Source organism: Panthera onca, chromosome B4 (assembly GCF_046562875.1).
Source record: "Panthera onca isolate mPanOnc1 chromosome B4, mPanOnc1 haplotype 2, whole genome shotgun sequence".
In the NCBI taxonomy this organism is placed as follows: domain Eukaryota; kingdom Metazoa; phylum Chordata; class Mammalia; order Carnivora; family Felidae; genus Panthera; species Panthera onca.
Window position 1 is genome coordinate 94,749,503 of NC_138345.1, and position 22,722 is coordinate 94,772,224.

Genomic DNA, 22,722 nt, shown 5'->3' on the forward strand with positions numbered 1-22,722 from the left:
ACGGTAGGGCATAGCTCTTTATATCCCCAACCAGGGCTTTCAGGGATAGCACTATGTAATGGAAATAGCGCTTGGAGCTAGGTTGAACTTGATTACTGGTTAGCAATGTGACTTTCCCTCCTGGACTTTATCACCAAATGAGATGGGATTAGATCAATCTACGGACACTTTCAATGTTAGCATCCTGTAGCAATGTAAATCAGTGGTTCTTAACCTTTTTGAGGTCACAGAAACTTCGAAAATCACACACTCTCTCCTCAAAGAAATAACACATACTTTTCCTATCTGCAACAATTTCATAGACAGTTTCAGGGGTTATGACATTCCTAACCTCTACCCACGGGGCACTAAAAACTAGCTAGAGCTAAGTGATTTCTGATTGTTAATTTATTGAAAATTTATTGAGTGTCTATGAGGCTCCAGACCCTTTGCTAGGTAACAGGATGAAATCAATTGTCCTGATCCTCATGCAAAAAATGAATTTTTTTTTTCATAGTTTTAGATTTTTGTAAGGTCTTTGAGTCCAGAAGATGATTGGCTAATTCTTGCGTTCAGCAACAGCAATAAAATTATAAGTTCTTATATAAGCCAGATTTTGAAAAAAAACACGCAAAAAAAGACATGGTTCTAGACATAAAGGCAATCACAGACGGAGAGATGCAAAAGACTGCAATGAGTGCTAAATTTCTCCTAGAAAGAATTAATACGAACTGAGAGGGACACATGGCACAGCATGATGGAGTTAAGTGGACAGAGGAGCAAGGGAGGAGAACCATTGTAACTTTAAGTAGTAATGCTCTCTGTTTGCGCTATTGGCAAGAAAAGTAAAATAAAGATATACCAGTGAAAACTTTTGTGAGAGTCAATAGCAGATCCTAGCAAAGGCTAACGTGTCAAAAGTGATTTTGAAATTTTCGGTTTCGGTGAATGTGAATACACTTTGGTTTTGGAAACCTGACAAATTCATTTTTTTTTTACAGTATATTCTTCTAATTTCTTTTTTATTATTTTTTTCCAGTTTTATTGAGAAATAACTGATATATATCACTGTATAACTTTAAGGCATATAACATGATGGTTTCATTTATAAATACTATGAAATGATTATCACAGTTGGTTCAGCTAACATCCAATATCTCCTACAGATACAATAAAAAGAAAAGAAAGAAGAAAAGAAAAAAGGAGAAAAATTTTCTCCTTATGATGAAAACTCTTATGATTTAATCTCTTAACAATTTTCCTATAGATCATACAGTAGCCACAGTCATTCATGGGGTACTTTACATCACTGGTACTTATTTACTTTATAACTGGAAGTTTGTACCTTTGGGCCATCTTCCTCTAATTCTCCCTTCCCCCACCATCTGCCCCTGTTAAGCATAAGTCTGATCCCTTTTTCTCTGAGTTTGTTTTTGCTTTAGTTTTAGATTCTACATATAAGTTAGGTCATAGAGTATTTGTCTTTCTCTTTCTGACTTATTTCACTTAGCACAATGCTTTCAAGGTCCATCCATGTTGCTGCAAATGGTAGGATTTCTTCATTTTTATGGCCGAACACTATTCCATTGTATAGATATACCACAACTTCTTTATCCATTCATCCATTGATGGACACTTAGATTGTTTCCATGTTTTGGCTACTGTATATAATGCTGCTATGAACACAAGGGTGCAGATACCTTTTTGAGCTAGTGATTTTGTTTCCTTTGGATATATTCCCCCAAGAGGAATGGTTGGATCATGTGGTCGTTCTTAAATTTTGAGGATCTTCCATACTGTTTTCCATTGTAGCTGTATCAATTTATACTCCCAACAGTGCACAAGGGATCCCTTTTCTCCATGTCCATGACTGCATTTATCTATTGTCTTTTGATGATGGCCAGAGGTAATATTGCATTGTGGCTTTAATTTGCATCTCCCTGGTGACTAGTGATGTTGACCATCTTTTCATGTATATGTTGAACTTTGTATATCTTTCTTGGAGAAATGACTGTTCAGGTCCTTTGCCCATTTTTAAATAGAGTTATTTACTTTTTTGCCATTGAGTTGTATAAGTTATTTCTATTTTGAATATTAATGATGAATTTGATATTAACCCCTTATCAGATATGGTTTGCAAATATTCTTTTCCATTCCATAGGTTGTTTTTTCACTTTGTTGATGGCTTCTTTTGCTGTGCAGAATCTTTTAGTTTGACGTAGTCCCACTTGTTCATTTTTTATTTTGTTGCTTGTGCTTTTTATGTCATATGCAAAAACTCACCACCAAGACCCATGTCAAAAAGCTTTCTTCTTATGTTTTCTTCTAGGAATTTTATATTTTAAGGTTTTACATTTAAGTCTTTCATACATTTTGAGTTAATTTTTGTCAGTGGTGTAAGATATGGGTCCAGTTTCATTCTTTTACATGTGCATATCCAATTATCTCTGTATGTTTATTAAAGAGACTGTCTTTTCTACATTGAATATTCTTGACTCTCTTGCCAAAAACCCCTGACATTTTTAAATTAAACAAGTTCTTAAAATTTTTTAATGTTTGTTTTTATTTTTGATGGGGGGGGGCAAGCAGGGGAGGGGCAGAGAGAGAAGGAGACACAGAATCCGAAGTGGGCTCTACTGAGCTGTCAGCAAAGAGCCTGACACTGGGCTTGAATTCACAAACCAAGACGTCATGACCTGAGCTGAAGTTGGACACTTAACCAACTGAGCCATCCCGGTGTTCCAAAACCCTGGCATTTTTAAATGCAAATATCAACCCATAGCTTAGCAGGAAAGATCTGACAAAATATTAATGTCAAACTTAAGCAGAAATCTCAGATGTAACCCCGCCAAAAGCATAAGTACGTTGGGAAAATGGTAGCTGTCTAAATTTAGTTCTTTCCATCACATCGAAGACCTGGCATTCATTGCTTTTGCTAAGATTGTGCTCCTGGTCCCAAGACTATGAAAGTTCACATCTTCACCTTGTGTGAAAAAGAGTGAACAGTAGACTTTGACCAAATAGGCATCTCAGAAAGGATTTCAGGACAGATAACTTTGTAGGCTCTGGAGCCATTCAGAACTGGGGTTAAATACAGAAAGGCACTGGCTGTTTCACAAGTTAAACAGTGGAGCAAGTAGGTTATTTAACCTTTCTGAAGCTTGATTTCCTGATCTGTAAAGTGGGAATACTAACAACGACCTCAATCAGGAATTTGCAAGAATTAAGTTAGTTAACATAGACAGTGTCTAGCAACCGAAAAGTACTCCCAGAAAACACTTGTTACTATATTTGCATATAATATGAATTCTAGCCACAAATGTAGCGTTCATCTTACTTTAAAGGAAACATGTGCTCACATAAGGAATTTCCAGGCTCAGAATTTGAAGACTCTGTCACAATTCTGTGATCTCAAAAAGCCCTTAATCCGATCATTACAGAACGGTTGCAGATCTGATGCCCTGAGCCACACATAGCCAGGCAGTTCTCACAGAGCCTGGATCTCCGTATATATAGCCTTACCTGTTCGCTCCTGGCTGAAGGAATGGTTTTCATACTTGCCACTCCTTGTAGTTATGGTCACATTGTAGAGGCGGCCTGGAGTAAGGGAGCTGAAGGAACATTCGCTGATAGACTTGGCAATGATGAGGGACTGAATTACCCTGCTGCCATGAGAGAGGGTCACCACATAGTTATCTACATCTCCGGGAGCCGGCAGCCAGGAGATGCTCAGGTAGTCGTTCCGACCAGAATTGTTCACCGTCACTCCACTCACACTGGATGGGACTGGGGTTTAAAAAGTGGGGGAGAAAATTTAAAAAGAAAGCACAGTCAAAAGTCTGGAGTCATCTACGACGGCCAGCAAAATACAGTGTGGACTCAGGAGATCTCAACTGATTACCTAAGAGGTCAAAGATGTGTGGGCATTTCACTTTAGCTTCTGGAAGCTGAGTGTTCTTATATCAGCAAGGCTAGCCCAAATAAAAACGCAAGGAGGTCTTTTGGGTGCCTTATAAATATATGGATGCCGCTACTGTATTTCTATGGTGTTGTTTGTAAGATATTTTAAGTGGAGGCATTTTTAGGTGAATATGTCAGGAGGTTCCCTCTGTAGGAAAAGGAAAAAACATTAAAAATCCAAATTGCTGAATCCAATCAGCTCAAACCAAACCCATCAATAAGCAAAGATGTTTGAAGGGAAAGGTGAACGTTGCCATAACTTTTCTAAAGAGCTTAGACTTTGGGATAGTTTTGATTTTCTTGTGATGAAATTATTTATTCCTGGGGAGTCTAATAACTAACACGACCAAAGGGGTTGCATCTTCCCTTTGTAAAGCATTTCCTGCCCTCTAGTGGCAAGAAATAAACCTAAAAGCGCATCCTGAAAGCAACAAATCAGGAGGTTGACCCAACTGTGGGCAGAAAAGCTATTGTGGTGATAACGGCCATCATCATTTGCCTATTTTAATTGGGGCTTAATGCTGCAAACATTTATTGAGGACCTACTATTTGCCACATACACAAAAATGGAAAAGATGTGGATGCCTTCAAGAAGCTTCTTGGCTAGAAACAGTATGCAAATTAATCATTGTGATATCGAGTGGTAACTGTACCTGTATCAGAAATAAGTGTACAGTAAATAGTATTGCCAGTAGTGAATATCAGAATAAAATCCTGTAGTGTATACAAACTGCACTACTGTTTTCATCATTGGTTCACTACTTTAGCTAAACATTTTCATATAATTGTCACTAGCAGTACATCATGTACAATGGACAGGGTCCAGCTAAATGACCTCTGAGAATCCTTCTAATCTAATATGCTCTGACTTTGTGACTTAAGCCCCAAAATTGTCTTTACACGTGCAAGCACTTGTCCATCACCAAAAATTATAAATAGCACTGTATCGAACAACTTTGCTAATGCTGTTCCATGTATATGAACATTTCCTGTACATAAAGTTGAACTTTTTAGCCACATTTATATATTGATGTCTTCCTCCCTCCCTCCATCCCTCCCTCCCTCCCTTCCTTCATCCCTCCTTCCTTCCCCTCTTTCTTAACCTTAATGTAACAATCTGTACATCCCCTGGTTGCTCTCAAAGAATTATGCTTGTTTTTTTAAAACTGCTAGAAATATTTGCAAGTACTGGCATTTTATTAGAAAAGATACAATTATCAGATGTCTTGTCAAAAATATAAATTCATGTTTATGAAAAACAGATATGAAATTTGTTTTTCCTTTAGAAAAAGAATTTTCTCAGGTTAGAATTAGATTTGTTAAGCATATCTGATATCTTGCATTTTAAATATTGTTTTTAAGATTTTTTTTAAGTTTATTTAGTTATTTTGAGAGACAGCAAGTGTGACCAGGACAGGGACAGAAAGAGAGGGAGAGAAAGAATCAGAAGCAGGCTGCATGCACTGTCAGCACGGAGCCCAACGTGGGGCTCGATCTCACGAACTGTGAGATCGTGACTTGAGCTGAAATCAATGGTCTGCCGCTTAACTGACTAAGCCACTCAGGCGTCCCTGAATTTTAAATATTTTGCCACCTTATCTAGGCTGAAGGTTTATTTATGTGTTTCAACTCTGTGGAAATATAAGTGAAAGAGACAACCTTTCAAAACCTTTCAATTATTTCAGCACTGACAGATCTTTCAGCAATTTGAGTAGATGGTAATGACTATCCAGGCTTTAGCCACTGAATTTTTTATAATCTACTGTATACAAAATTTACTAATCTAGGAAAATTTCAAAATCTCTAGTCATTGTGTTTCTATAGTGGTATCCCATATTCCCCCTTTCCCATGATAACGTCTGCACTCTTAATGTGTTTGAATAAAATAATTCATGCTTATATTTATTCACATTTTGCCCTTTCCTCAAAGCATTGTGATCATTCTTCACAGAATTTTTTTGTCTTGGTTTTGCATACTTCTGTTAAATACAGTGGGTCAAATACTGATATCTCTGCTACAATTGAAATTTAGGCATAAAAACAACTATAGGCCCCACTTACTCCAAGTGGTATAAGGCACCAGACTGTTTTAGTATATCACAGTAAGTCAGAAAGCCCTTAAGGTATTTTAAAATGGGAATTAACTTATGTGGCAGAATCTGACTAGTTGTGCTTCTCTTTCCTCTTGGACACAGAACTGGAAGATATTTCCCGGCCTTCCCCGCATGACATGTAGCCATATAGTTGTGTTCCCACCAGTGGAATGTGGGGGGAAGTGATGCATCTACTTCCAGGTCCGATCATCTTCCCCTGCCTGGAACCTCTATTCTCTGGAGAAATGGACAGAGTTCTGAGGACCTAGAGGAAGGAAGAGCCACAGATGGTAGGAGCCTGGATCCCTGAACTATTGCTTGGGAAAGAACCAACCAATAGAGCTATCTAATCAGGAACCCCCACATTGCACAGTTGTGTAAGCAGGAAGTAAGTCAGTCTGATCTGACTAACATGACTGCAACTCGCTGGGAAATGGGTGCAGCCTCTCCTCAACCCTTACCTCAGCTTTCTTAATTCTCCTTCCCTCCTCCAGTAGGGGTAAATTGGCGTATATTACTAGGGATGGATTAGAAAATGGAGGTTTTGAGACATAAGTTAATTGCAGAGCTACAACCAGACTCTAGGCCTCCTGATTCCCAAGCTAAGTTTTTCAGTCCCCTACCCCCAATTATGCTACACCAATGGTTGGTGCTAAGAAGTACTGAAAGAGGAGAAAGAAGGTATCAGGAAGAAGGATGTGGGTAGTAACAACGTCAGCTACCACAGAAGGAGAAAATGAGAAAAACGGTATGTATCAGTGAATTTCTTCCAAAACGAGGAAATACCTTTTCAATGACTTAGTTGCTTTTCTGGGAGAGTTAATGAAGTTAATGTTCTTTGGGTTCATTAAGTAGATGAGATTCATGATTTTTAGAAAAGGGACCTATCGATGATGCCTACAGCTGATACTCAGATGTAGGCATCAGAAATCTAGAAGAAGCAGCCTGAAATCCAACTTATGATCATATAAAATTAAGTAGGTAAAGTCACTGACCTGATTCTGAGTTCATTAGTAATTATCAAAGCTTCTACTGAATGCATTTTTTTTCTTTCTAAGAATCGGGAACATAAGTTGTATATTGTCTATTTATATTCTTTCTTGGTATTGTGCAGAAAATTGTATCTCCTTCTTTGGTGCCAACCCTGTCAGACGCACATGACCACATAGCTCTTTGCCCTATTTGACTGTGATCTCTTCAAGGTCAGGGAACATTGTTTAGTATTAATAGTATTAATATAGTATTAAGCACTTGTTTAATGCTGCTTATGAAAATATATGTGATTTGGGAATTTTATTAACTCAACTTTGAACCACAGACATTAGAGATCATTTCCTTTCTATGTCTTGAAAGAATATGAAAGGGAGTGGAATTTCCTTTTTTAAAAGAAATCTCATTACTTGTCTTCATCTTAACTGGGCCATGAACATTAAGGAAATCATCAACTGAATGTGGGGATAAGCCTCGGCATCAAATGACTATTATGTTGCCGCAAAGGTTTTTATGACACATTTATGGGAGATTTTAGAAAATTCAGAATTCATTCTCATTTACCCTCACCCACCCTGCAATTTCCATTCCTAGAAGAGTAACATGAGTTACTAAGAGTAACTCCTAAGAGTTCTAAGAGTTACTAAGGAGTTGTAAGAGTTACTCCTAGAAGAGTAACCACCTTGCGGATGGTTGGTATTGAAACTTGGCTTTTGGGAGAGTCAAAAATGGATCTGTTTTCAGGATGTTTAAAAAAATCCTAGAATATAGGATTGAGCTGCCATGGGCTCCTCTTACCTGTCCTTCCCTCCACCACCACTTGTCGGGATGAGATTCCTCCGCTTACTGTTGTTACAACCACAGAGTAGAGACTGCCTGATTTGAGGGAGTGGAAGCTGTATCTGCTGGTCTCACTGGAGACACTTTCGTTTTTGATGACCACGTTTTCATGGATCAGTAAGACTTGGTAGAACTCTACGTCTCCCAGTGCCTGGGTCCAGTTAGTAAACAGACTGCTGGTTGTCCCTTGGTTGGCCACATACAAGCCAGTCACTTGGGCAGGCACTAAACCACAGTAGAGAAGAAGAAAAAAAAGAAAAGCAAAACAGATGACATTTAATCACCCTAAGGAAGTGTAACAAAGTGAGTCAAAAATGGAGACAGTCTTGAAGATGCTAAAAATATATCTACATTTTTTTTGCTATAGACTCTCAGCTCTATTTCCTGTGGCATATGGCAAACTACTCCCATACAGAAGCTGTTTATATGGAAAATCAAAATTACCTCAGATCCAAGGATGAGATGAAGCATACCTATTAAGTAGTTCCGATTTTACATGTTCAGTAATGAAAGAATTTTATTTTTGAATATTGCCTACTTTATGTGATTTCATCTGTCCTTACCTCATGAGAACTGAGTGCTACATTAGCTACCTGAGCTGATGGTTGTTATGGGGTGGTAGTGGGAAATCCCTTCAACCTGATGATTAGGTTGTAGTTTAAAACCGGTTAATTCCTTACTGGCGCATTCTCAAGAGGACCATTATTACTATACGTGAAAATGCTACAATAGTATAAATTATATTATCTTATAATACTGGCAATTAACAATGATAACCATAACTAGTAGTGGGAACTATTAGTTCCTGCTTTGTGCCAGTTATGGCCTCTATAGTTTTTAGAAATCATATTATTTGATACTCATTCGAAACTCTACATTTGATTTCATTTGATTCTCTTTACTGATGAGGAAACCAAAGACAATTAAATATAAGTAACTTAGCCTATTATCACAGTGCTAATGAAGAGTCATCCTGGAATCCAAAGCCTGATCTATCTAACCTGTGAGCCTGTGCCCTTCTCCTATTAACAACTATTGTGATTTCTAACCTACCCATTAAAAAATCTCTTACACAGATCTTAAAGCTGACTCTTGATCAATGTATTTGATTTTCTTTGTGCCTCTTCCCTGAATTTTGGTAATCAAAAGGATTGGAATCGTGGCACAACCCTTCTTAGAATTTGTTAACTCTTGGATTAAGATACAAATATATTCATTAAAAAATATTGTAGTTGGGTCGGAAGATTCAATTCTCATTTTAAATTTCATATGGAAAGCAAAGGAACTAATATGCCAAATAATTTTGAAAAAGAAGAACAAAGTTGGAGGAGTAACATCGTCTGATTTCAAGACTTACTAGAAAGCTTCAGTAATGAAGGCAGTGTGATACTGGCAAAAAGACAGAAACATAGATCGATGCAACAGAATTGAGAGTCCAGAAATAGACCTACACATATATAGTCAATTGATTTTTTTACAGAGATGTGAGGGCAATTCAGTGGAGGAAGAAGGGTCTTTTCAACAAATAGGACTGGAATTATTAGATATCCACATGCAGAGACAAAAACTTTGGCCCAGATCTCACACACATATAAAAATGAACTCAGGATGGATTATGCACTTCAATTAAAAATGTAAAACTATAAAAACTCTAGGTGAAAATCTTTGTGACCCTGTACAAGGCAAGGATTTTTTAACATGACACCAAAAGTATGGTCCATGAAATAAAAAAACTGATAAATTGGATACCAAAATTAAAAACTTACATTCTGTAAAATACACTAATACATTAATGAAAAGACAAGCCACAGACTGAGAGAAACCACTTCAATACACATTTATGACAAAAGGACTAATATCTGAATATATAAAGAATTCTCAAAATTAAGTGATAAAAAACAAACAACCCCATCAAAAAATGGACAAATATTTGAAAACATGTTCTTCCCCAAAGAAGATACATGAATGGTAAATAGGCATATGGAAAGATGCTCAAAACCATTAGGCATTAGAGAAAGGCAAGTTAAAACTGCATGATATACCTCTACACACTTATTGGAATGGCTAAAAAAACCCAAAAAACCAAAAAAACACAAAACTTGCAAAACCAAGTGCTATTGAGATCATGGAGGAACTGGAAATCTCACATATTGTTGGTGGGGATGTAAAATTTTACAACTGTTTTGGAAAACAGTTTGGTAGTTTCTTCCAAAGTTAAACAATACACTTACCATAGGGTCCAGTAATGTGAATGTTGAGAATGATGGAAATGATCTTAAGACTCACAAAATGCCTTGGACTTCCAATTCTGGCAATATAGTGGGCTACATACTGTGAAAATCCCCCCCCAGTAAATACAACTATGTGTGTTGGATAAAATATAAATATATAAATGTACGAGTACATTGTCAAGAATGTAAGGAACTCTCAGAGACCTAAAAGTGATAGAAAGGTAATTGGTTCACCGAAGCATACTTTCATTTTGGTGGCATTTTTCAAACATAAATTGAAGCTTTGATTTATGGATTTGCACGATCTATAGGATAGGAGGTAAAGTGTAGGACTTTTCCAAACTGAGGAACCTCATAGGTGACCCTGCATAACACTGGGTCCTGAAAGGTTACATTCTAAGTGTAAGTGAAATAAATATTCCCTCTCTGCTCTCAGCCTCCTTGGCACTGGATGGAGAAGAAAACCATTTCTGCTGTGCATTCATAACCTCAAGATGGTTTCAGTGAGTTTTCAACCCAGGTTCCTTAATACCGGGTGCTCAAAAACCTCAAGTTGAAAATTCAGATTAAAATAGGTCTGGGTTGATAGCCACTCGTGCACCTCAAAGGATCAAATGAAAATAAAACTCTAAAACCCATCTTCAAACAAGGCCTCAAAGAATTCTCACAAGGTTTCCAAGGTGAATTTAAGGACTCACAAACATTTCAGGAAGTAAAGCACCATGAGCAAAAGGCAGCAAACCCAAAAGACAACAGGATTGAACCCCTTAAGATTTCACCTATTATAATTATCAGACACAGAAGGAAGTAAAATAAAAATGGTTTATTTACTTATAACAACAAACGTGGATAATGGAAATATGACAAAAGAGCAAACGAGCACAAAAAAGATATGGAAAGAGAACTAAAGAGAATGTTTCAAAGTGAAGAACATACCAATTAATTAAAATTTAAAATTCAGTGGATAAAGTTGAAAAAGATGAGACAGAACTAAAGAAACAATTCATGAACTAAAAACAAAGGGCTGGAAATTATCCAGATTATAGCCAAGAGGGCAAGTATATGGAAAACATGAAAAAAATATATATATACATATATATATGTATGAAAAACATGAAAAAAATATATATACATGTATATGTATATATATTCTAGAATACCAGAGGGAGAACAGAGGCAGTATCAGAGAGTTAATGGCTGAGAATTTCCAGGCATGAGGAAAGATACTAACCTACAAGTACACAAATTGTAATGATCTCAAGCAAGATACACAAACAGTAGTCTGTATCTAGGTTATTACTGTAAACAACAGAACACCAAAGGCAAAGAGTAAATCTTAAAAGCAGTCATAGTAAATAGATTACCCAGAGAGAGAGAAAAAAAAAAATTAGACTGACACCTGACTTTTCTACAGCAAGGATAAATGCCAGAAAGACTACAATAATATCTTCAATGTGCTGAGAGAAACTAGCTTTCAACACACAATTGCAACCTAGGGAAAATATCTTTCAAGATTGAGAGCTATGTTAAGACATATGCAGAAAAACAAAAGTTTGGAGAGTTAGTCACTAAAACTCTAACTAAGGACATGTGAAGAACGTTTTCCAAAATGAAGGAAAGTAAGCCCAGACAGAACTTGTGACATACAGGAAGGAAAGATGAGAAGGTAAGTGGTAATTGTTTAGAAGCAGGCTCCAGGCTCCGAGCTGTCAACACAGAGCCCGACATGGGGCTCGAACCCACAAACAACGAGATCATGACTTGAGCCGAAGTCAGACGCTTAACAGACTCAACCACCCAGGCACCCCTTCATGTTCCTTTCTAACACCAATTCCTTTACTTGTGCTCTAAATCCCAGTATCTCTTGCTTATTCAAATAATAACTGCAGCAACTCCTTCCTTACATCATCACCACTCCTTTCTCTTCTAGAACATTTCTGTCTACATAAAACATGGTATCTCTTCTATTCTTGAAAAAAAAATCCTTCTTTCAAACATACTTCCTCTTTCTGATGCTGCCCTATTTCTCTGCCTCTCCTTTGCAGCAAAACTCCTTGGAAGAGTTGTTCTCTGCTCTGTTTCAATTTCAAAATAAACCCGGGGCGCCTGGGTGGCTTAGTCGGTTGAGTGTCTGACTTCGGCTCAGGTCATGATCTCGCGGTCTGTGAGTTCGAGCCCCGCGTCGGGCTCTGTGCTGACAGCTCAGAGCCTGGAGCCTGCTTCGGATTCTGTGTCTCCCTCTCTCTCTGTCCCTCCCCCGCTCATGCTCTGTCTCTCATTGTCTGTCAAAAATAAATAAACATTAAGAAAAATTGAAAGAAATAAACAAACAAAATAAACCCAAAGTAAAACAAACAAACGAACACTAAGAGTTGAAATTAATATAATAAAAAACAAACAACAGAAAAAATTCATAAAACAATGGCCAGTACATAATAGGCACTTAATGAACACTTGTAAACCGAATGTTAAACAATTTAGCACACGGTAAAACTTTTATAGAGAATATTACCTGTTCTTCCTTTAGTCGAAGATGAATTTTTTAAGTCTCCACTAATACTGGTGACTGTAGCTATGTATTTTCGTCCAGGCACCAGGTCAGTAAAAGTGAATTCTTTGGCATCTTTGGGGAGTGACTTGTGGATGAGTAAGAGGTCTCTGTCAGCTAGTGAAATGATGTATTTCTCCCATTCTGCTATGGGCGTCTGCCACATGACACCCAGTGAGGTTTCGTTGGCATGTTTGACACGAAGCTGGAGGACAGCCAGGGGCGCTGAGGAAAAGGCAATGAGACTGTGTCAATGTTTTGATTTTTAAACACTAGAAGGAGGGGTGCCTGGTGGCTCAGTCAGTTGAGCGTTGGACTTTAGCTCAGGTCACGATCTCACAGTTTGTGGGTTTGAGCCCTGCATCAGGCTTTGCACTGGGAGCCTTATTTGGATTCTCTGTCTCCCTCTCCCTCAGCCCCTCCCTCACTAATGCTCACTCTCTGTCTCTCAAAAATAAACATTAGAAGAAGAAGAAGAAGAAGAAGAAGAAGAAGAAGAAGAAGAAGAAAAAGAAGAGGAGGAGGAGGAGGAGGAAAAGAAACACTAGAGTATTTCCTAGAGAGCTGTTCCCTTCCAACTATAGGAGTGTTCCAGTTCAGCATTTCTTTTCTGAATGTGTATGAGCTCTCAGGGAAAGAAGAAGAAGAAGAAAAAAAGCTAATCCTTATTCTTGTTGTTGTTGTTTAAGATTTTATTTTTAAGTAATCTCTACACCCAATGTGGGGTCAAACTCACAACCCTGAGATCAAGAATTGCATGCTTTTCCCACTGAGCCAGCAGGCACTCCAAACTTTGTTTATATAACGTATCCAGAAAGGAGGATTCAAAAGAATACTATTGGAAGGTGCTTTTCTGGATCATTTATTTTTGACCACATATTACCTTGAGTATTTATTTCTTCACATGAACCCTATGATACAAAAATATTTAATTCAATCTTGTCATCCACAAACCCACAGAGAAAGGTCCATGTTTGAGTATTTAGGTGAAGTTAGGAGTATTTTTTACTCCGTTAGGTTGGAAAGACAAAGTGCTTCTTCCCTTCATTTCTGAGAAGGGGCCATTGATGTACCCATGAAAGAAAGAGTAATAATAGTACCTGATTAAGGGCTCCCATTATCCAAAGAATTGAAATTGTTTCTATTTCTTTAAAAAGTTTTATTATTACAATTTCTAGGATACATCATTAAGAATCAAGTACTGGTCCCACAAAACAACAGGGAAACAAAATTATGGAAGAACCATATTGATTTTTACATCAAAGAAATTTTCTATAATTCCATTCTAATTGAGTCCCTAAATCTGTATCTTCCTTCTTTAATACACTGAAACGAATTGGGTTGTTACAGCAAAGCCTACTTCGACTTACCTTATTCACCCAGAGGTACAGTTTAAGAAAATTTTCCTGATAATTATGACAGTATGCTGAGAGGCCTTATTGTTTCACAGTATTCCAAGTTATTTTAGGTGAATGAGGTAAAATATTGGAGAGGACATAGACACTTGTTCTGTGAAATGCTAAAAGGAGCTTGGTTTAAGCTTATATAGGTCTTTGATCATTATTTAAGGGATATTAAGATCTAGAAAATGAAGATATCACTGGAAGACCCCCGTTGGCAAGCTAAGGAAGTGTCTTGGTCCTTTTCTTTGACATTCTTCTAAGAAGAACATTGAATCAATGCAGTTATTTACTTATCATCAGGCAAGACTAAGAAGATATTCAAATTTCATATCAAGTATGGACATTCCATATCATAGAAATGTTAAGCTTGGAAGGGCAATTCTCTTATTTGAAAGTTGAGGAAACACACTCAGAGGGGTTGTGACTTGCCCAAGGTGTTACAGTATAGTGGTGACAGCCAGAATACCAAAACCCATGTCTCGGGATTTTCATTCTCCTCTACCCTAAAATCCAAATATATCCCTCTTCACGTTAATAACCTTTCCTTGATACATGAAATTAGTCAACATTAGGTCAAGGCAAATTAGGTCAAGTAGAAAAATTGTCAGCTGTCCTCTTTTGTGGGAAGGATTCTCAGATTGTTTTCTTCCTATTCTTTTGGTGTTTAAAATGGCTTTCTTTTTATAGAATAATGGACTTCCTACTGGAAGCGATTTTTAATGTTCTAATTTGACAAAATTAAACATTACCAAACCTAATTCAGTCTATAATAAGTCTATAATATCTCAAATTTAGGGAACACGGGGAGGCGGAGAAGGGATGATATTGACCACTATCTGTGTTACTTGGGAGAGGGACCAAATTAAGGTTCCAACAGTCATTACCACGTTGGTATTTGCTTACCTGTCCTGCCATAGCAACGCTTAGAATTCTTCAGATTTCCACTCTCAACAGTGACTTCTACCTCATACTGTCTTCCTGGTATGAGCCCCAAGTCATCTATGACATAGTGTGTTTCCTCCTTTCCCACCGTGATGTTGAGCAGCACCACAGAATCATTGAAGAGCAGGATACGATACTGCTCCCAGTCTCCAGCAGGGGGCGACCAGCTCACTAGTAGGGACCTTATCGAACCATTGCTGTTTGCTTCCAGGTTCCCAACTTTCTCTGGAACTAAACGGTGAAATGATGTCAAAAAGGAGATTCTAAAAACCAAAAGTAAGGATACTCATTCACTTTTCATGGGAAAAAGTAGATAAGAGACCTGATTGCTGCAATTCAAAATATTTCTATCCCCTTCTAATGTTTGTGGATTGCAAGCGAGTATTCTTTCCTAATTTTGGAGGCATTTGACACTCAAGAAATGAACGCTAAAATCATCTTAGTAATATACCAGTAATGCAATTTTCTGTCACACTGTTAATAACCTAGATATAGGAGTGCTGTGTTTTCTTGATTGCACGCCAGCCCTAGGGACAATATTGATGTTGCTTCTAATGATGTTGACATTGATGGATGTGGTTGGTGTCTTTTGGTAGAGACACTGAATCTTGTGGTCATGAAACATTCTTTTCCAAAAACAAGATTAATCTTCTTGCAATATAGCTCTGGTCTAATTATTCCTTTGCTTAAAAACATGTAAGGTCTCTCCATTAATTACAGAATAAAACACCAAGTCCTGGGTGTGGCATTCATAGCTTTCCAAGATCAGACCCCATAACCTCTGACCACTCCTGGAGCCACCCTCCCTGCTTCCCCACTCTCCCAAATGCTGGCCTCCAATTGCATGTTCTGGAGACCTATTAGTATCCTGGGTTCTTCTGCCTTCCTGCCTTTGCTTATGTTATTCCTTCAACCTCGAATGCCCTTCCCTCTTTTCCCTCTTCACATTTTTTAGGTCCCAGTTAAAAACCATTTCCTCTGAGAAGTCTTTACTGCTCTTCTGAACAAGAATTTTGTTCTCTTGTTTTTTCTGACCATAAGGCTCTTAGTTGGAATCTCTAACAGCACAGAGAACGGACTCTTGACTTAAACACTCCGGTTTAAATTCTAACCCCACCATTTACTGTCTGGACCCCACCAATTCATCTGTCTAAATTATCTGTAAAATGATAGTAACAGAACCTCTCTCATGGTTTTGTAGGGAGAACTTGATGAAATAACAGTGTAAAGTGTTTAGTTAGTGACTGATACATGGAAATATCAAAGCAATTACTATTATTAAAATGTACTCTTTTATTTTTGTGTGTGTGTATTCTATATTTGTCTGATCAGAATGAAACTTCCTTAAAAGCAAGGGTTGGCAAAGTAAATATTTCAGGATTTGCAGGCCGCGTATGGTCTCTGTCTCATATTTGTCTTTCTTTTTCCTTTAAAAAAAAACTTTTAGATATGTAAAAACCACTCTTAGCTTGGGGCTAAGCCAAGACCTACCTATACAAGTATAGGTCACAGGCCATATTTGGCCAAAGGGTGTAGTTTGCTGAACCCTGACATTTTAACAACTTCCCAAACTCACCACACAGAAATTTACACATAGGAGGCACTGGATAAATGTTTGGTTGCATAAGTTAATAAAATAATTTATGGAAAACATGATTAAGTGCTAACTGGCCCTCACTATAAGAGTTGATCAGAAACGTCTTATTCATTAGTATCAATGCTAATGCATCTATGCTACTTAAGTGCTGTGACATGAAATAGCACAAGGCACAGCCAGTTAGGCACATCATTCAGGAACCATTCCAAACACATTTGCTTAAATAATTCAGAGGAATGCAGTTAACCCTCTGCTTTCCTCCATATATGGGGCCCTGGCCCGTAGGCACCCTCAGTCACGTAGACCATATTTCCCAAATTGTGAACTTATTTTGCCCTGATGAATGGATCTAAGATGGATCAGACAATGATTTGGACAACCAAGGAATATTCTGGAGCCCTACACTCACCTGTTCTGCCCACTGCCATCTTCTGAGCAGACAATTCACCGGAGACACAGCTGATAGTAACTTGGTAAAGTCTTCCAGGGGTTAAGTCTTTGAATTGAGTTTCAGTAACCCGGGGTCCTAGTGTTCTGGATTCTTTGATAGCCCCTTTGTGAAACAGGGTAATGTTGTAGGAATCCACATTTCCAGAAGGTCTTTGCCACTTGACTTTTAGAGAGGTCATAGTGCCATCATTTGTCACCTTCAGATTTGAGACTTCCATGGGGGCTAAATAAGAAGAAAGGAAAAGACACTTTAACTCAGGATATTGGACCAGTCTTATGGCCAAATTTTGACCTGTACTTTAATCCCTGCAAGCCGCACTCCCTGCTCAGAAGAAAACAACAATTTCACTAGCAAAAATAATACTGCAAAATCAAAGAAAGGCTGTCTGGCTGTTGGAAAGAGCACAAAGATTGGAGTCAGGAGCCTGGAATCTGGCTCAGACGTGGCCATTAGTCAGCTGGGCAACCCTGGACAGCTCTGTGTATCTCACTGAGCCTAGGGATCTTCACTGGCAAATGACGTCTTGGAATGCTCAAAGAAGTCTGTCATCTGCCTAATTTCTTCCCATATTTATGTATTTAATAATAGCAAGTACATAATAAATAGATTGGTCAACTCATCGGCCATCACAAAATTTTGTGTGCTAAAAATATGCTATCTTTCATATAAAATCATGATAAAGTTAAAGCTCAAGAGGTGTGTCATTATTTCATCAAAGGAAAATGATTACAAAAGAGAAACACTTTGGTGAATACTTTTTCTACCTCTTGGCTATGTCGTAATTTTGGGCTTCACTAATAACAAAACAAAAATGTTTCATTTTAAAAATGGGCACATCACATTGATTTTGCATAAGCCAGTGATAAGTATAATTTGCTCTTGATATACATTAATAACTCTTAAGATATATGGTACTTTTAAAAAAAGATTTTATTTAAAAAAATTTTTTAATGTTTATTTATTTTGAGAGAAAGAGATGGAGAGCAAGCAGGGGAGGGGCAGAGAGAGGGAGACAGAGAATCCCAAGCAGACCATGCATGGTTGGCACAGAGCCCGATGCGCGGTTTGAACTCATGAACCACGAGATCATGACCTGAGCCAAAATTAAGAGTCAGATAATTAACCGACTGAGCCACCTGGGCACACCTAAAGATTTTATTTTTAAGCAATCTCGTACCCAATGTGGGGCTTACCCTCACAACCCTGAGATCAAGAGGTACATGCTCCACCAACTGAGCCAGCCAAGGCTGGCCCAGGATATATGATACACATTTGTTGGGAATGTTTATACATCTTTTGAGGTGTGATATGAAGGGTATGTAAATGTACAGGTGCCCCCAGATATCTTTCTCACCAATCTCTTGTAGTTCCAAGAACTCTCCCTATTAGAATAATTTCTAAGTCACTACATACTTAAAAGTTTCTCTTAGAAGTAGATAGTTTCTCAAGAGAGGGAATAGCTTACCAAAAGAAGGAATTTATTAGACCCACCAGAAGCATTAGAATCCATTAGAATGTAAGCTCCAAATGGCAAAGACTTTGGCCTTGTTAGACACTATTATATCCACAATGCCTAGCATATAGTTTACACTCAATAGATACTGAACAAATGAATGAATAGAACGAATGTGTAGATGAAATATTCATTAAAACTTAGCACAGATTGGGGCACCTCGATGGCTCAGTTGGTTGAGCGTCTGACTTCGGCTCAGGTCATGGTCTCACAGTTTGTGAGTTTGAGTCCCATGTCGGGCTCTGTGTTGACAGCTCAGAGCCTGGAGCCTGCTTTGGATTCTGTGTCTCCCTCTCTCTCTGCCCCTCCCTGCTCTCACTCTGTCTCTATTTCTCTCAAAAATAAATAAAACATTTAAAAAATTTAAAAAACAAAACCACTTAGCACAGATTAGTTTATCCGGCTATGTTAGGCTGTGAGTATAGCTCCTGTAGCCTTGGGTCTCAGGGCGTGTTTTATTGGACACTGGGTTTAAGAAACGGCTGTTTCACAGGAGCAGGTCTTTGTATAGCACTGAGAAAGGTAATCTTGGCTCATTGTGAGTGATGTCACAGGGCACAGGATGCTTATTTAAGAGAAGGAAGTAGGAATCCTTACCAAAGAGATCAGAATACTAAAAAGACAAGCTAAGACTATATCAGCGGTTAACTCTGTAGTTGAGAATGTTGCCGAGGGCTCATCTAAAATTTAGAATAAAAGGGAATCTCTCTTTCTCTGAGTAGAAAAGTGGGTACATCTTAAGGGCCTTCTGTAACATAAGAATTTCAATTTGTCCCATATTGCCATTATTCAAATAATTTAATAATCCTTGGTTATTAAACATTTCCTTGATTTGAGCTTTATTCTTGTTCAGCTGGTTAGTGGAACTTACTCGTCCTGGCCAGTGCCCATCTGTAGTTTTGCAGCCCTGCAGCCTCAGTCACAATGGTCAGGTTATAGAGGTGGCCAGGTGTCAGTCCGTGGAAAGTATGAGAAGTAGCATGTCTGTCCACAACACTGCCATGAACTAGGGTCTCTTTATCCATGAGCGTCAGCTGGTATCTTTCCACATTCCCAGAGCCATGGGACCAGGAAATCAAGAGAGAATTGGTTTTGGCTGAAATACTGATATCTTTCACCGGAGACGGCACTAGGGACATAAAATGCATTGCCAAAGGGTCATTGATAATTTCCTTAGAGAAGACATAGACACATTTAATTCAAAACGACACATTTATGTATGCTTCTCTGTACATCTAATTTGTATAATAAGTAATGAAAACAGCACTCTTGAAATTTCACTGGAGCCTGGATTAATGCTCTTTTCAAAGTCCGCGCCTAAAGTCACATCATAGTTTACCCACTTAACAGGTATGAAGGTAATTTTGCCAATGAACTATGATATGGCATAGCAGCAAAGGGAAAAGAAAGGGAAGAACTATGCAAGACCAAAAACAGAAATACAGCAAGAAAGCAGGAGAGAAAACGAGAGGACAGGGCATGGTGAGAAGGATGGTACTTCATGGAAGGAGGTGGAGTGTGTCATTGACATCGGGATGTGTGGGGGCGAGTAAAAACTCGTGCCGGGCGTCGGAATATTTAGGAAACGTCATGACTTGATGTTCTGAAAAGAATATACAAAGGATGAAAACACCTAAAAAATAAGTTTTATTACAAACTGAGAACTTGAGGCAGAAAATGCTGTTGCCTAAGATTTGAGTTAGAAAGGCCATTAGGAAACGCCTACTTAATTTTGGAGAAAATTCCAGTCCCAGAGAAGTTCCAGGACTTGTTCAGAATCAACCAGCAAGCTAGCAGCGCAGCCACATCTCCTTATTTTCAGTCTAGTCTACCCACTGCACTGCACAGCATTTGTCTGTCTGTCTGTCTACTTATCTACCTATCGTCTTTGGTCTGGGGGGTGTTCTTATTTTTATCTCTTCAATTTACTGTATTAAATACTCGACTATCTATAAGCGGTCTTACCTGTTGATCCATTGGTGTAAACTGTAAGGGAACGTTTCTCTCCAGAAACAGCTGTGATGGCAATATTGTATTTATTACCAGCAGTGAGGTTAAAAAATGTATGTTCATTCCAGGAAGTACTTTCTTGAATTTGGGTCTCCTGTACCTTGTGGCTATTGTCAAATAACTCCAACTCATAGCGGGTGACTTTTCCAGAAGAAGGAGTCCACCAAACATGCAGACTGGTTGAAGTAGTCTTCTCTTTATTGACTTCAAACTTAGCAGGAGGTAAAGGATCTGCAAGGCAAAAACCCGCAAAGATGACATGGCTTAAAGACTTGTGCAAATACATGTTAGTTTGCTATAACAAAGATTCATTTTCCTTAAAGACTCTGAGAATCTGCTGCCCATGAAACAAATTGGCATTTTGCTCCACTTTCAAACTTACCATTTCATTTAAAAAAAGAAACCCACTTAGCTACTAGTCAGATACACTTCTTTTTCTGAATAAGGCTTCTTTGTTAAGAAAGTTCTGAGCTTAGAATTCCATGAAAGGTTCTACGTTCTTTGGCTTGCAAGTTTTGCACTTTCCACACACTGACAAACATCCAGGCTATGCCTGGAGAAATACCAAAAATCTTATAGAAAATACAGACATTAGGAAATAATTTTGAAATTTGTACTGAACTTTTTTTGGTTTGTTTGTTCGTTTACAATGTCAGTACGAAGCCCGATGCAGGACTCGAACTCAAAAACCATGAGATGATGACCTGAGCTGAAATCAAGAGTCGGACACTTAACCAACTGAGCCACCAGGTGCCCCTGAACATTTTATTTTTTAGGTTGTGGATTTGGGGGGTTAAGTATACATAACGTTAGTTGTTTTTTTTTTTTTAAAGGTTATATATTTAGATAAAGAGAGAGAGCGCATGTGCAAGCAGGGGGAGGGCAGAGAGAGGGAGAGAGAGAATCCCAAGCAGGCTCTGCACTGGCAGCATGGAGCCCGATGTGGGGCTCGACCTCACGAATCATGAGATCATGACCTGAGCCGAAACCAAGAGTCGGAAGCTTAACTGACTGAGCCTCCCAGGTGGCACAACTTTGGATTGTTTTTAAACATCAGAAAACTGCAAAAGATACAGACCTGATTATGAGCCTCGCCTAGGCTTGCTCATCAAAATGAATTCTCCCAACAGCTGGGATTCCTTACATGTTCTCAACTTGCATTCTAGGACATTTTGGAGCTGCTAAAGCCTCCAGAGAAGGTGGAGAGGGTTAGTCCTGCACCCAGCTGTTCACTTAGTTTCAACTCTCAAAACCATGGGCGAGTTTGAGGAGTCCCATATCCCATTTCCTGTGTATTGAATCTTCACTGTGGAACTTGAAGTAGGATGAGCCACCTGTCCTTACATCAGGAACTAAGTCAATAGTGTTTGGTGACCTGCCATTCTATGATGCAGTGGGATCATCTGAGAAATAAGGCTCTCCCTACTCTGAATGCAGGGAATAGCAACATTGAGAGACATTTACATATGAGCAATTTTCAGAAATCCAACCTGGTTCTTGATCTAGAAAGTCGGATCAAGATATTGGAGGCTAAAACTCAAAGCCAGGTCAGATGTTTTAGTGGCACGGCTATAGAGATCTGAGTTCTTCCCTACACTTGGCAAATTACATTTTACTCATGAAAACTCTGAAACTTTACTCTGAAACTTCAGATTCTAGAATCTTCTTAGAACAGTATATGTTTTAAGAAGGTGTTTGCTTGTGACTAACATTAATACAAATAGGAACAAGGTGATCTTAATCTATATCAACAAGACATTTATGGCCAGCCAACTCAGAAGACTATCTATGGGTCACCTACAGATACCACACGTAAGCTAAATACAGCCTGTGGTTAATCTAATGTCTTTTCATGTGTGTGTTTTATGCTGTGGTTTATAGGACTGCATCGTACTGCAAAAAAAAAAAAAAAAAAAAAACAAAACAAAACAAAAACCACAAGCCACCTAACATTTTATAATACAAGAACTAATAATAATATAAATGTCAGTTGACAAGGAAGCCAAGGCATCAGTAACCCAGAGATCCCCAAACGCAAGTTATGTGGTTTACACCCAAGCACAGCAGAGGTTCACCCAAAGGGTGTAGGCTCTGTAGTCTGGCAGCCTGGACCTGAATCTGGTTCTCCTGCATTGTAGCTGTGTACTTCAGGCAATTCCTTAACC

At 38.4% G+C, this 22,722-nt stretch overlaps 1 protein-coding gene across 3 annotated transcripts in view; it reads right to left on the reverse strand.

Moving 5' to 3' along the window:
- Window positions 1-22,722, reverse strand: part of PTPRB (protein tyrosine phosphatase receptor type B) — a 115,203-nt gene that overhangs the window by 51,059 nt on the left and 41,422 nt on the right. For all 3 annotated transcript variants that reach the window (XM_060656980.3, XM_060656979.2, XM_060656982.2), the window contains 7 exons: window positions 20,513-20,788; window positions 19,419-19,676; window positions 16,993-17,256; window positions 14,948-15,217; window positions 12,606-12,866; window positions 7,821-8,087; window positions 3,502-3,765 (listed from right to left, as the gene is read on the reverse strand). In XM_060656980.3, the coding sequence (XP_060512963.2) occupies window positions 3,502-3,765; window positions 7,821-8,087; window positions 12,606-12,866; window positions 14,948-15,217; window positions 16,993-17,256; window positions 19,419-19,676; window positions 20,513-20,788 (1,860 nt within the window). The remainder of the gene's footprint in view (window positions 1-3,501; window positions 3,766-7,820; window positions 8,088-12,605; window positions 12,867-14,947; window positions 15,218-16,992; window positions 17,257-19,418; window positions 19,677-20,512; window positions 20,789-22,722) is intronic.